Genomic DNA, 13,362 nt, shown 5'->3' with positions numbered 1-13,362 from the left:
AATTCCCATAGATAAGTATTGACAGATGCATTCCTTGTATCTTGAAGATTGCATTAGGTGCTGCTTGATGATGTTAGGATTTATGTTAACTGCTTAGTCATCTGGCACATTTCAAAAGCTCACATCCTGTCTCTGTAGGAAAAAAAAGCTCTAAAGAAAGCTACCTTAAGGGTGGGTGTTTTTAATCATTAGACCAATAGGAAATTTAGTGAGAGACCCTACAGCAGGGCTGTGCATTTGAAAATAGGTATGGGAGCACATTATTTGTTAAGTAACAAAAATAAAATACTAAGTGAAGAAACCGCTTCTTGAGTTGGTTCTGTTTTTTCACCTACCTCCATTCCACATGCTGGTGTTAACAAGTCTTAAGTTGTACGTGGAAAACTTGGGTGAAAACGAGAAGCATATTCTGCAGCAAAATCTGGTTTCCCAAAGTAGAAACGTCAGTTTTTTTTTTTTTTTGGAGTCTTTTTCATCGCCAGGCACCAGGCTGGAGTGCAGTGGTGCGATCTCAGCTCACTGCAACCTCCGCCTCCCGGGTTCACGCAATTCTCCTGTCTCAGCCTCCAGAGTAGCTGGGACTACAGGCACGTGCCACCACGCCCAGCTAATGAAATATCAGCTTTAACCCTAATAACCCCATAGTCTCTCTTTTGGAAGTGGCTATTACTGTAGGTCTAGCAAGATTATGCACCCAGTGCTCAACATGTCGCACTGTCGCCCAACCTGGAGTGCCGTAGGTGCAATCAGCTCACTGCAGCCTCAATCTCCTGGGCTCAAGGGATTCCTTTTTTTTTTTCCGAGGGTGTGAAGAAGAATCTGCTCCTCTCAGACTCCATATCTTTAAAATCTTGCCAAATAGCGTCTCTGTCAACTGACTGTATCCTGCCTATAAAACTTCTTTTCCCCAACATTCTCCAGAGTGGCACTTTATTGAACAGTCAGCTTCCCTTACAAAGGCTTTTTTTCTCATTCCTGATTCAGATGTTTCACTCCGCCTTCCCCAAAAGACCCACAGCAAACCGACACCCTTCCATGAAATTCATAATGTTCCTGCCCTTGCCCAGCTCTCTTAGGGGCAGTATTTGGTCTGCAGCTGTGTTCTCTCACATTTATGACTTCTTGAACTTTTAAGAACCTAGTGGTTACTTAAGGAACATTTAAAAAATAAATTTAAATTCAGTGGCAGAATACGTAAGAGATTGGAAGTTAAAACCTGTATAAAAGGATAAAAGGCTGGAAGTTAAAACTATAGTTAATTCACCTGAAACCTGATCAGAACAACATTTGGCATGATTCTGTTTGTATCGAAAAATGAAAAACTGGCCGGGTGCGGTGGCTACTGCACTCCAGCCTGGGCAACAGAGTGAGGCTCTGTCTCCAAAAAAAAAAAAAAAGCACTTGTTACTGCATTTGAAATTCTGGATAGAAAACATGTACAAGTGTCTCAACACAGTTGATAAACTGCTGACTTTTTTTTTTGAGACGGAGTTTCACTCTTATTACCCAGGCTGGAGTGCAATGGCGCGATCTCGGCTCACCGCAACCTCCGCCTCCTCGGTTCAGGCAATTCTGCTCAGCCTCCTGAGTAACTGGGATTACAGGCATGCGCCACCATGCCCAGCTAATTTTTTGTATTTTTAATAGAGTCGGGGTTTCACCATGTTGACCAGGATGGTCTCAATCTATTGACCTCGTGATCCACCCGCCTCGGCCTCCCAAAGTGCTGGGATTACAGGCGTAAGCCACCGCGCCCGGCCTTAAACTGCTGACTTCTAATAGAAGAAAGGTCGTGTCAGAACTATCCTTTTGGCCGGGCGCGGCAGCTCACGCCTGTAATCCCACCACTTTGAGACCAAGGCGGGTGGATCTCTTGAGGTCAGGAGTTTGAGACCGGCCTGCCCAACATGGTGAAACCCCGTCTCAACTAAAATACAAAAATTAGCGGGGCGTGGAGGCAGGTGCCTGTAATTCCGGCTACTCCGGAGGCTGAGGCATGAGCATCACTTGAACCCGGGAGATGGAGGCTACAGTGAGCACAGATCGCGCCAGTGTACCCCAGCCCGGGCAACGGAGCGAGACTCCTCCGTCTCAAAAAAAAAAAAAAAAAAAATCCTTTTGGAAAAGGAGCTCGTAGTTTAAGTAACTTAAGCACCCACGTATAATAAGCCACTTAGAGGGCGGTGCATTTTTCACACATTCTCAAACCAGGCCTGGGTTTTTCCACGAAGGCCTTATTTCTACTGGGTGGAAGAGAAACACTGCAGCAAAATCTACACAAACAGCTCTTTTCATTTGTCTCAAAACCTCACGAGTCGCAAATCGGGGCTAAACGGCTCAGGTGCCTGACAAGGGCACCGGACCGGAGAGGGAGTGGATCCCAGCCGCCTAGGGGCCACGAATAGGTTAAGTGTTGCAGGCCCGGCGTCCCGCCCTCCGCTTCAGGCGGCGTAGTATCTCTTCGAGTAGCCCATTTTTCAGAGAGGCTCCTCGGCGGCGAGAGCCAGACAAAGAGGGTCAGAAAGCGGCCGCGGAGGCCGGAACTGGGGAACCACTGCGGGACAGCGCCCCCTGCGGCGGCCATTGAACCGCTACCAACAGGCCTGGGTGGGATGTCGCGCAGTCTCTGAACGCTGATTGGTCACTCCGTGTCCCCTCCCCCTCTGCCCGACATGGCCCCTCTCTCTCCTTTGACCTCGATTTCAAGCCATGCGCTGAACTTCGGTTGGTCCAGCTTCTCTGAGGCGTGAGTTCAGCCTGTCCAATGAGGAGCGAGTATCGCTGGGTCTGTCGGGAAGGGCAGACGACCGTATAAGCGGTCTGCGGGGCGTTCCCTTGCGCTCTGGTCGCCGTGCGAGTCCTAGTAGGAGGTTTCCCCGGGAAGGTGGCCTGAGCTCACTGAGACAGCATCTCAGAGACGATGGCGGAGGGAGATAATCGCAGCACCAACCTGCTGGTGAGTCCTGGCTTCCTGTTCCCCGGGAACCAAGCGAGGCCGCCGGACGTCCGTGGGCTCAAACACCGCGGCCTCTTCCCTGTCACCCGCCGCGGGCCCGTCCCTTCTCTCCTGGCGCAGGCGACGATGCCTGGCCCTGGGTATCGACCCCTGACCTTTTCTGGGGACCGTGCTTGACGGGGCGAGGAGACCGGGTGATTCCTAACCGCCAATAGGGGTCGAGGAGGAAGTGGGAGGCCTGGGGCTGCGACACTAGCTTGGGGTGCCGCAGCGGGCAGAAGGCCTCCTGGGGCCTGTCCAGCGCTTTCGGGGCCCAGGCCCCAGCCGTATTCGGCTTTCCCCGTCTTTGATCTTAATCTGGATGTGCTTGCCTTCTTTTCCCCCTAAAGCTTGGGCAAAGATGGAAGGTCAAAAGGCTACTGCTGAGAATTTCTGTTAGAGCTGGTACAACTTAAAACCGCAGGGAGGCTGCGAGCTCACCGTGGGGAACTGAGAGAGTGGGGTACAGCTGAACAGACAATGGCATGTCTTGGCGTTTGTCTGGAATTTGGAAGTCTGGCGGGGGTGGGGTCACAGGACGACTGGAAACAACTTGAGAGTAATAAGCGGGGATCCGAAGGAACTGCAGTGAGGTTAGGTATCATAGGCCGATAAATTTCATTTGTTGTGAATTTAAGTGCACCATGTAGGCAGAAAAAAATATCCTTGCATATTCTCGGTTACCCTTTCCTAGTGACTGCAGGTCACACACCAGCAACGAAAAACGGAACCAAAGAACTTAATTTGGGGCTTTTGAACTTCCAAGAGCCCAGATGCTGGCCAGTGATGTGACTTCAGGGCAGTTTTGATTGTGCATGATTTTCACTTTATATTTGCTTTTAGAAATGCTTGGTTTGTTCCTTTAAACGCATGCCTTCTAACATAGTTCCCAGCATGGTTCTTTTTAAGAGGATTAATTGAAGCACAAAGAAGTTGCTCATGCCCTGTTGAAATTAAATCCTGGGCTAGAGCTCTTGCTTTGCAGCAGAGCAGTATAACTCTAAGGAAAGCAAAGCCTTGGTCGTGGGTTTCCTGGATGCAAATCAGTTAACCTCTATCTGTTTCCTCCTCCGTAAAATGGGGATAGTAATAGCGCCTTTTTTAGGGTTGTTGGGAAGATTAATTGAAGTATAAATATAAAATGCTCAGCAGAGTTCCCACACATAGTAGCCTCTTCTTTCATTAGTATTAAGCATGGAAATAAAGTCAGAAATACTGAGATCAAAAGAGTGGTCAGCGTGGCACAGATACAGCGTCTTTGTTAAGATGAAGTGTCTTTGTTAAGATTACGTGCTTTATTCTGTCATTTGTCATTTGCTTGCTTCCCAGTGAATGACATTTATAGAGACAAGGTCTCAGGCCAGGCTAGTCCCAAACTCTTGAGGCTCAAGCAATCCTCCAGTCTCTTCCTCCTAAAGTGCTAGGATTACAGGCGTCAGCCACTGCATCCAGACTCATAACACAGACACTTGGGTTTCTTATTCTAATTTTTTTTTCCTTTATCAAAACCAGTTTTCAGGGCTTTTGCCACATTAGCTCATCTTAGAGGTCCACTTTCGGCTGTCAGAGTCATAGAGAAATTTGAAGTATAACCCAAATGACCTCCTAAGTGGTAGGAAACACTGTACTGAGGAGATCTATTGAGCCTAAAATGCCACTTTAATTTAGCGAAAGTAGTTTTCCTTAATTGTGCAATGAATGCCAACATCTGAGTGATTCCATTACACAAAGAGCTATTTTAGAAATTGAATGCTGTTCAGGGAAACTCTTTCCTAATGGATTTGGAAGGGTTTAAATCAATAAGATGACAAAACGGATCAATTCTAACCATCTGAAATAAACTTAAAGCGATTTCATTTTTATTAATACTCTAGGCACTGCCACATGATTCCCTGTATGACTTTAAGAAAGTAAACAATTTTGAGCTCACTTTCTTTAATTGTAAAATGAGTCTAATTATCCCTACCTTGTGGCTCTCTATAAGGATCAAGTTACATCATGTATGTAAAGAATAGCCCAGTGCTTAGACTAGAAAAGTGACCATTAAAAGGATATTTAGGCTGGGCCTGGTACATCACTTGAGGTCGAGAGTTCAAGACCAGCCTGGCTGACATGGTGAAAACCCCATCTGTACAAAAAATTAGCCGGGTGTGGTGGCATGTGCCTGTAGTCCCAACTACTCGGGAGGCTGAGGTAGGAAAATCGCTTGAACCTGTGAGGCAGAAGCTTCATCTCGCCACTGCATCCCAGCCTGGGTGACAGAGCAAGACTCCAGAAAACAACAACAACAAACAACATTGGGTTTTCATCTTTGCAATTGCAGTTTTTCAGAAACCAACTTGCTTTAAAATGGTGATTTGGTTAAGGGGTTATTTTTATGTATTTGGAGCCTTAAAATAATTGAATTTTGTGAACCACAAAAATGTTGAGAGTGGTAAAACAATCCCTTTAAATGTTGGTGGTATTTAGGCTGCAGAGACTGCAAGTCTGGAAGAACAACTGCAAGGATGGGGAGAAGTGATGCTGATGGCTGATAAAGTCCTTCGATGGGAAAGAGCCTGGTTTCCACCTGCCATCATGGGAGTGGTTTCTTTGGTGTTTCTGTAAGTGAACTATCAGATTACTACGGGTTGTGTTTCTTGTTAATAAAAGCCTTTTAATATATAGCTTTCATTTGTGGGCGTGCCTTAAGTCTTTTGTAATATATAACCCAGAAAGAATGTGTTTTCTCATAGGCACTTCTAGTTTCCAGAATTTGTAGTACTTACATAAACTTGGTAACCTAAAGCACTTGGGTAAATCAGTGACTCTCAAACTTATTGTTCTGAAGACCCTTAAACTATTTTTTTTTTTTTTAAGTTCTGGGATACGTGTGCAGAACATGCAGGTTTGTTACATAGATATTACATGTGCCATGTTGGTTTGCTGTACCCATCAACCCGTCATCTACATTAGGTATTTCTCCTAATGCTATCCCTCCCCTAGCCCCCAACTCCCCTAAACTAAAAGTATTGAGAACTCCAGGCTGGGCGCAGTGGCTCAGGCCTGTAATCCCAGCACTTTGGGAGGCTGAGGTGGGCGGATCACAAGGTCAGGAGATGAAGACCATCCTGGCTAACATGGTGAAAGCCCATCTCTACTAAAAATACAAAAAATTAGCCAGGCGTAGTGGCACACCTATAATTCCAGCTACTCAGGAGGCTGAGGCAGGAGAATCACTTGAACCCAGGAGGTGGAGGTTGCAGCAAGCCGAGATCGTGCCACTGCACTCCAGCCTGGGCGACAGAGTGAGACTCCACCTCAAGGAAAAAAAAAAAAAAAGTCCTGAGAACTCCAAAGAGTGTTTGTCCATTGATATTTACTTAACCACTGCAGCTGTGATATCAGCGTGTCACCAAGCCTCTGGAAGGGCACTTGTGAAAAAATTAGAAGAAAAATGGCAAATATCCCTGAGAAGCAGTGGATTAAGTGAATAAATTAGTTCTGTTTAGTTAGGAATAATAATGACTATGTTTTTCTAAACTTTATTAATTATTTTAACAGGATTATCTACTATCTAGATCCATCAGTTCTATCGGGCGTTTCCTGTTTTGTTATGTTTTTGTGCTTGGCTGACTACCTCGTTCCCATTCTAGCGCCTAGAATTTTTGGCTCCAATAAATGGTAGGTAGCATAATGATTTGGCAGTCTAATTTCTGTGTAGTTACTGAACTTGGTGGTTGTGATTAGTATGCTGTAAATAAGCAGAGATAATTTTCTAACCTCAGACACCTAAGCATTAGATTTATTGCTTTTATGTGAAGACTGTCTTAACTGATTTGAATATGAATATGAACTATGAATTTTCTGTACTCCGTAGTTCTTTTATGGTAACTGTACATATATATTTTTACATTTCCATTGATATTTAAGATAATATAACAGCCGGGCGCAGTGTCTCACGCCTGTAATCCCGGCACTTTGGGAGGCCGAGGCAGGCGGATCACCTGAGGTTGGGAGTTCAAGACCAGCCTGACCAACATGGAGGAACTTTGTCTCTAGTAAAAATACAAAATTAGTCAGGCGTGGTGGCACGTGCCTGTAATCCCAGCTACTCCAGAGGCTGAGGCAGGAGAATCGCTCTAACCTGAGAGGTTGCAGTGAGCCGAGATCTCGCCATTGCACTCCAGCCTGGGTAACAAGAGGGAAACGCTGTATCAAAAAAAAAAAAAAAAAAAAGATAGTATAATAACTTCACAAATTATTTTCGAATGAATACAGAAAAGGAAATTGGCAGATTTTCATTGACATTCATTCAGCAATTATTTATTAAATGTCTACTGTGGCAGGCACTGTTAAGTACTGTGAAATATTTTGACTTTTAAGTAGATTTTGTGTTAAGGCTGAGATACTTAAGACAGTGAAGCAGTGGAATTAACAAAGTGAATACCAAGTGTTTCTGAAGTTGTTCAAACTGGATACACATGGGTTGCTGATTTTATTTATATCATTCTTAAATGGTTGCTTATGAACTCCTCAGATATAGTTAACCGGATAAGGATCACATTAAAAGTATTTTAACTTCCTGTTTTGATTCAAATAATCAGCCAAAATAGATGTTGGAATGCATTTTTTCTTTTCAGCTGCTATTCTCCCTTGGCTGTTTGTTTTATTTGGTTAGTATTCTATTTGTGCCTTTGGTTGGTTGTTTCTCAGAGGATAGCAAATTGCAAAACAATTCTGTAAATATAATAATTTTAAATGTGGACCTTATCGATCTTTAGGAACAAATTCAAAGTTTGCTTATTACCATGTAATTAACAATGTTTGTTTAAAGTTGTTTCCCCCAACAACAGAATGGATTCGTGTTAGGAACTATCCTTTGAATTGTTTTTCACTTGTGGTAATGAATCAATGCTATTGGTTTTTTTGGGCAAGTTTCTGAATGTTCAATGTAATAGAGTTAGCAAAGGAAATAAACTACTGACCTTGGCCTTCTTAGCCAGATGACATTCCAGTCTGCTAATTTATAACTCCTAGAGGAAAGTTTTCAGAAATAACCACTGATCATTTCATGGTGTGCCTCAGTTATTGATAGAGCAATTTTGTTTCTTTTTTGATCTTAGGGGAAAAGAACACTCTTTTGCATAGCTGCAATCTAGCCTTGACCATGGGCAACAAATAACGTCTAACTGTTAAAAAGAAGTTCCAGGGCTCAGCAGAAATCCCTCTACTTTATCTGTCACTGCAGTTTTACAGAGATGAGGGCTAGAGGAGAGAAGGCAACACATTCCTCAGCACAGGGCCTACGTAATAATAGCAGCCATTATAGCTGTGTAGCGAAGACAGTGCAAAGGCAATTCAAAAAAAAAAATCAGAACCAAGAAAAACATTATAAATATAAAAGGTTTTCTTGGAGGGTCTCTTGTTGGCTTTTTACTGCTGTATTGTTTGTTGATTATATTTTCTTTCCCTAGGACTAAATTTATAAAGAAGAATTTAGATTTGAGCTTACTGCTGCCTTGTCATCAAATGTATGGGGCCCAGTTGGGGGTGTTACGTGTTAAATGCTAGTAGTTAGTATGTTACTGAAGAGTGTTCAAATATAGCTGTTTGGTGGGATTCTGATAGGTGTAGTGCAGAATTTATTTGGATCTAAAAAATTATTTAGGAATAGACAGATTTTTCTATGGCCCATAGAAGTCATGAGTCTTTTACTACCATTAAATAAATGTGGCTTCAGGCCAGGCCAGGCGCGATGGCTCTTGCCTGTAATCCCAGCACTTTGGGAGGCCGAGGCAGGCGGGTCACCTGAGGTCGGGAGTTCAAGACCAGCCTGACCAATATGGAGAAACCCCATCTCTACTAAAAACACAAAATTAGCTGTGCGTGGTGGTGGGTGCCTGTAATTCCAGCAACTCCAGAGGCTGAGGCAGGAGAATCGCTTGAACCTGGCAGGCGGAGGTTGTGGTGAGCCAAGATCACACCATTACACTCCATCCTGGGCGACAAGAGCCCTCTGTCTCAACCAAAACGAAACAAAACGCACCATTGCACTCCAGCCTTGATGACAAGAGCCCTCTGTCTCAACCAAAACGAAACAAAACGCACCATTGCACTCCAGCCTTGATGACAAGAGCCCTCTGTCTCAAAAAAATAAATAAATAAAATAAATGTGGCTTCAGAGCCATAGATTATCATTTCTTTATTATACACACACACACTCACACTCTTCTTAAACAGTTTATGTAAAAACTTATTCCTGTGCTATAAAAAGTGTCTTAATGGTGGAAGGACTTTTTCACCTATATAAGATAATGGTGAGACATTGTTTTTATTTTGACTTTCTTTAGAAGATAGCTCTTAAATCAAAGAAGGTGGTGTGTTTTGGTCAACTATAGTGATGTGTTTATAGCAAAAGACAAATTTCTTTTTCTAGGACCACTGAACAACAGCAAAGATTCCATGAAATTTGCAGCAATCTAGTAAAAACTCGACGCAGAGCTGTGGGTTGGTGGAAACGCCTCTTCACACTAAAGGAAGAAAAACCTAAGATGGTACTTTTTTTGCTTTGACTTAATAAGAACAGTAAAATTTAAAGATTTGAGTCACTTTGCCTTTTTGTCTTAATAGTTATATTCATTGGTTAACTCCTAAATACATTCATAAATATTTACCTGTGTTAACCAGACTGAATCATTTTAAAGTTAAAAATTACGTTTTTGCATTTAATTTTTTTATTCTATTAAAACAAAATTCTTCTGTTTCATTTTTCTTACTGAAATACTAGTAAAAAGACATATACTTAGAAAGCATCTGTTTAGGACAGGCACGGTGGCTCATGCCTGTAATCCCAGCTACACGGGAAGCTGAGGATCACTTGAGCCCAGGAGGTCGAGGCTCCATTGAACTGTTTGTGCAGTGAGCTGTTTGCACCACTGCACTCCAGCCTGTGTGACAGAATGAAACTCTGTCTCAAAAAAAAAAAAAAAAAGGAACGCATCTGTTCATCTGTTCTCTTATCTGTCAGCTTCACGTGAGGCTGCTCCATGAAGTTATTAATTGAAAAGGTTGTATAATTTATATCATAAAATATTCACATATGGAATTGCAATAATTCTAGGAGGAAATGTATCAAACTTCTGTAAAGTAGATCCAATGGAATAGGTTTTAAAATCTAAGAATTTTTAAAGAAAAGTGATAATAAAAGCTAAATGATTTTCCAAACTTTGAAACAAACTCTTCTTTAATTAACAAATAAAAATTACATATATTTATGGTGTCACATGAAGTTTTGATATATGTAGAGATTGTAGAATGGTGAAACAGTTTCTTAAAGTCAGGCTTAGTCTGTTTCTAGGAGTTGATAAATTCTTGTTTTCATTGTTAGTACTTCATGACCATGATCATTTCCCTTGCTGCGGTTGCTTGGGTGGGACAGCAAGTCCACAACCTGCTTCTTACCTACCTCATAGGTAAGTCTTTGAGGAAAAACTACAGGCATATCCTGGCTGGTGAAGTTTAACTGTAACTTCGTCAGTAAACAACTATGCGTACGTCCTAAGTTTTAGATACTGGAAGGGAACTGTGGGAATATAGAAAGATTATTATGGTCTCACAGAAAGTGAAAACAACATAGTAACCAAGGTAGAAAGTAATGTGCGAGAGGTAAAAATAAGCAGTGATTCTTTTCTGAGGTGGAAGAGGGGATGAGAGCAGAAGTTTTTGGGGATACACCCCAGTGGAAGTAATTGGTTTCCTGTTGGTTCCTCCCATTACAGAGTTTAGTAATCTGGGAACCTACCTTCTTTACAATGTAATAACTGGCCGGGCATGATGGCTCACACCTGTAATCCCAGCACTTTGGAAGGCTGAGACAGGTGGATCACTTGAGGCCAGGAGTTAGAGACCAGCCTGCGCGACATGGCGAAACCCTATCGATACTAAAAATACAAAAACTATTCAGGCATGGTGATGCGCACCTGTAGTCCCAGCTACTCAGGAGGTTGAGATATTAGTATCACTTGAACCTGGAAGGTGGAGGTTGCAGTGAGCTGAGATCCACTCCAGCCTGGGTACCATAGCAAGACTGTGACACACACACACACAAATAATAACCTCGGATCACCTGAGGTCAGGAGTTCGAGTCCAGCCTGGCCAACATGGTGAAAACCTGTATCTACTAAAAATATGAAAATTAGCTGGGCGTGGTGGTGGGTGCCTGTAATCCCAGCTACTCTACTCAGGAAGATGAGGCAGGAGAATCGCTTGAATTCGGGAGGCAGTGGTTGCAGTGAGCCAAGGTCGTGCCACTGCACTCCAGCCTGGGCAAAAAAAGTAAGACTCCCTCTCAAAAAAAAATAATAATAATAATAATAACCTTTAGCAAGTTAATTGCTGCCTCCTTAATGTTGTTTATTTTTTTATTTTAAGTGACTTCCTTACTCTTGCTTCCTGGACTAAACCAACATGGAATCATTTCGAAGTACATTGGAATGGCCAAAAGGGAGATAAACAAACTTCTCAAACAAAAAGAAAAGAAAAATGAATAATTCATCTGCTTTATTCAGCGTGATTAATGGAGCACCCATCCTGGGAACCGTTTCTGCTGTACTATGTGGATACAAAAATGTTTCAGAAGTAGCTCTTTGCTCTCCCTCACTCTGCACTTAGTTAATAGAAATTGAGGCTCGCCAAGTAAGGCTTTGTGCATAGTGTCTTCATGTCGCATAGTTGAGTGAGTTCTTAGCAGTTGGCCTCATGGGTGACTCAGTGTGTCTGACCTGTTTTGATTTTTTCTAGCCAGGGTTAATTGACTTCTTGCTTTTTGACAACTTCCTTTTTATAGTGGTGAACCTTGCCCTTTAGTACAGTTCAAGTGACTCTGGATAATTGTTCAAGTTCATCTTTGCTTTAGCTAGATTCAGTGTAGTGGTCTGTGGCTACAGGAAGCTGGTTCTACTGTCTGCTTCCACAGTCTGCTTAAAAAAACTGTCTGACTTCATGAATACAGAGACCAAGTTTACCACTTCTGACGAAGAGACCAAATAAGATTCATTCCTCATTCTGTTTCTTTCCTGTGGGAGAAGAGTCCCCATGAAATAAAATGAAACTGATTCCATGCGCTAGTATGTGTAGGTTTCTCCCTGGTGCAAAGCTTAGCTATTTGTAGGAATCTTTGATTTTTTGTACATAAAAAAGGAATGTCTGACAGGCTTAAGCTTTTGTCCCCTTGCACTTAGACTTGAAGTTAGTAAATTCCTAAAGGCTTTTTAATGGCAGAGTTCCAAAAGATTGCATTTAGGATCTCTAGCATACTTTTAATTTCAGATTTTCAGCTGACTTTAGCTATATAGTATACAGTAGGTTAAGACTCATGTCTATGACTTGTACTCTAAGACCAGCAGCAAAGGACGGCAGTCTTCTATGTTTAGTTGAGATTCGTTTTAGTAGAAGATAATCTGACTGATTTTTGATACCAGAATAAGCCTTTTAAGGTAAACCTCAAAATTCTCATTTTATGGTAATACTGGCCATTTTAGTCCCCTAGGTTTGACATGGGAGATAGTGACTACACTGGTGTCTTGCCTTTTTTCCTAGAGATTTCTCCCTGAAAAATACAAGGGCTGTTGGTGAGAGCAGACTTGAGGTGATGATAGTTTGCCTCTGGTCTACAAAGATTTTGTAACTCCTTGGAAAGCTTCTTATAATCATTCTTAACTTCTCGGTAGCTAGAAATTTGCAGTTGAAATCTGTAGGAATCAACTTCTGAGGGCCCAAAATGTGACTGACTTGGGAACAATTCTTAAACTGATTAAGTAGCTGTAATATAGTTTTGAGAATTTATTGCACTGATGTTGTGTACCTTGTGGTATATCTGTCCCTATCAAGTAAGTGTTGTTTTCTCCTCTTTAATATTGCTGTAAACAGTGGTGCCCTTTGTAGCATATGTTTGATTTTTTTTTAAATATTTCATAAGAAAAACACCTTAATTTTACCTTACTTTAATTGTAAATAAGCCTATCTTCCTATCTGGATTTTTTTTTGTGTACATGTTCTACTGATTAACTACTTTTGCAGTTTTAATCCTGTATTATTTCTTCTACTTGGTTTTGTGTAAAAGGGGAAAAAATAAAAACAGCCAGAATCTTCATGTGTCATTTTCTTTATAACTTAGCCAATATATTCACATGATTGGATTTATGAATCTGACTAATGAAGTGCCCTGTGTGGTCCTTACACGTCTATAAGGTACTCTTTAAGAGCATGTTGGCTACACCTGTAATCCCACCACTTCGGGAGATCTCAGTGGAAGATTCACTGGAGTCCATGAATTTGAGGTTACACTGAACTATGAGTGCACTCCTGCACTCTAGCCTGGGCAACAG

The 13,362-nt window shown here is 42.2% G+C and overlaps 1 protein-coding gene across 1 annotated transcript; it reads left to right on the top strand.

The window, feature by feature from the left end:
• The first annotated feature begins 2,799 nt into the window (after positions 1-2,799).
• ARL6IP1 (ADP ribosylation factor like GTPase 6 interacting protein 1) lies at positions 2,800-13,125 on the top strand. Its single transcript, XM_012464644.3, has 6 exons — positions 2,800-2,956; positions 5,465-5,598; positions 6,539-6,658; positions 9,414-9,531; positions 10,365-10,449; positions 11,408-13,125. The coding sequence occupies exons 1-6, from the start codon at positions 2,921-2,923 to the stop codon at positions 11,524-11,526; spliced, it is 612 nt and encodes a 203-aa protein (XP_012320067.1). The 5' UTR covers positions 2,800-2,920; the 3' UTR covers positions 11,527-13,125.
• The last annotated feature ends 237 nt before the right edge of the window (positions 13,126-13,362 follow it).

The sequence above is a fragment of the Aotus nancymaae genome, unplaced genomic scaffold (genome assembly GCF_030222135.1).
Source record: "Aotus nancymaae isolate 86718 unplaced genomic scaffold, 86718_ANA_hifiasm-v0.15.2.pri h1tg000049l, whole genome shotgun sequence".
In the NCBI taxonomy this organism is placed as follows: domain Eukaryota; kingdom Metazoa; phylum Chordata; class Mammalia; order Primates; family Aotidae; genus Aotus; species Aotus nancymaae.
Note: the sequence above shows the minus strand (reverse complement) of the source record. Positions and strands in the feature narration are given on the sequence as shown.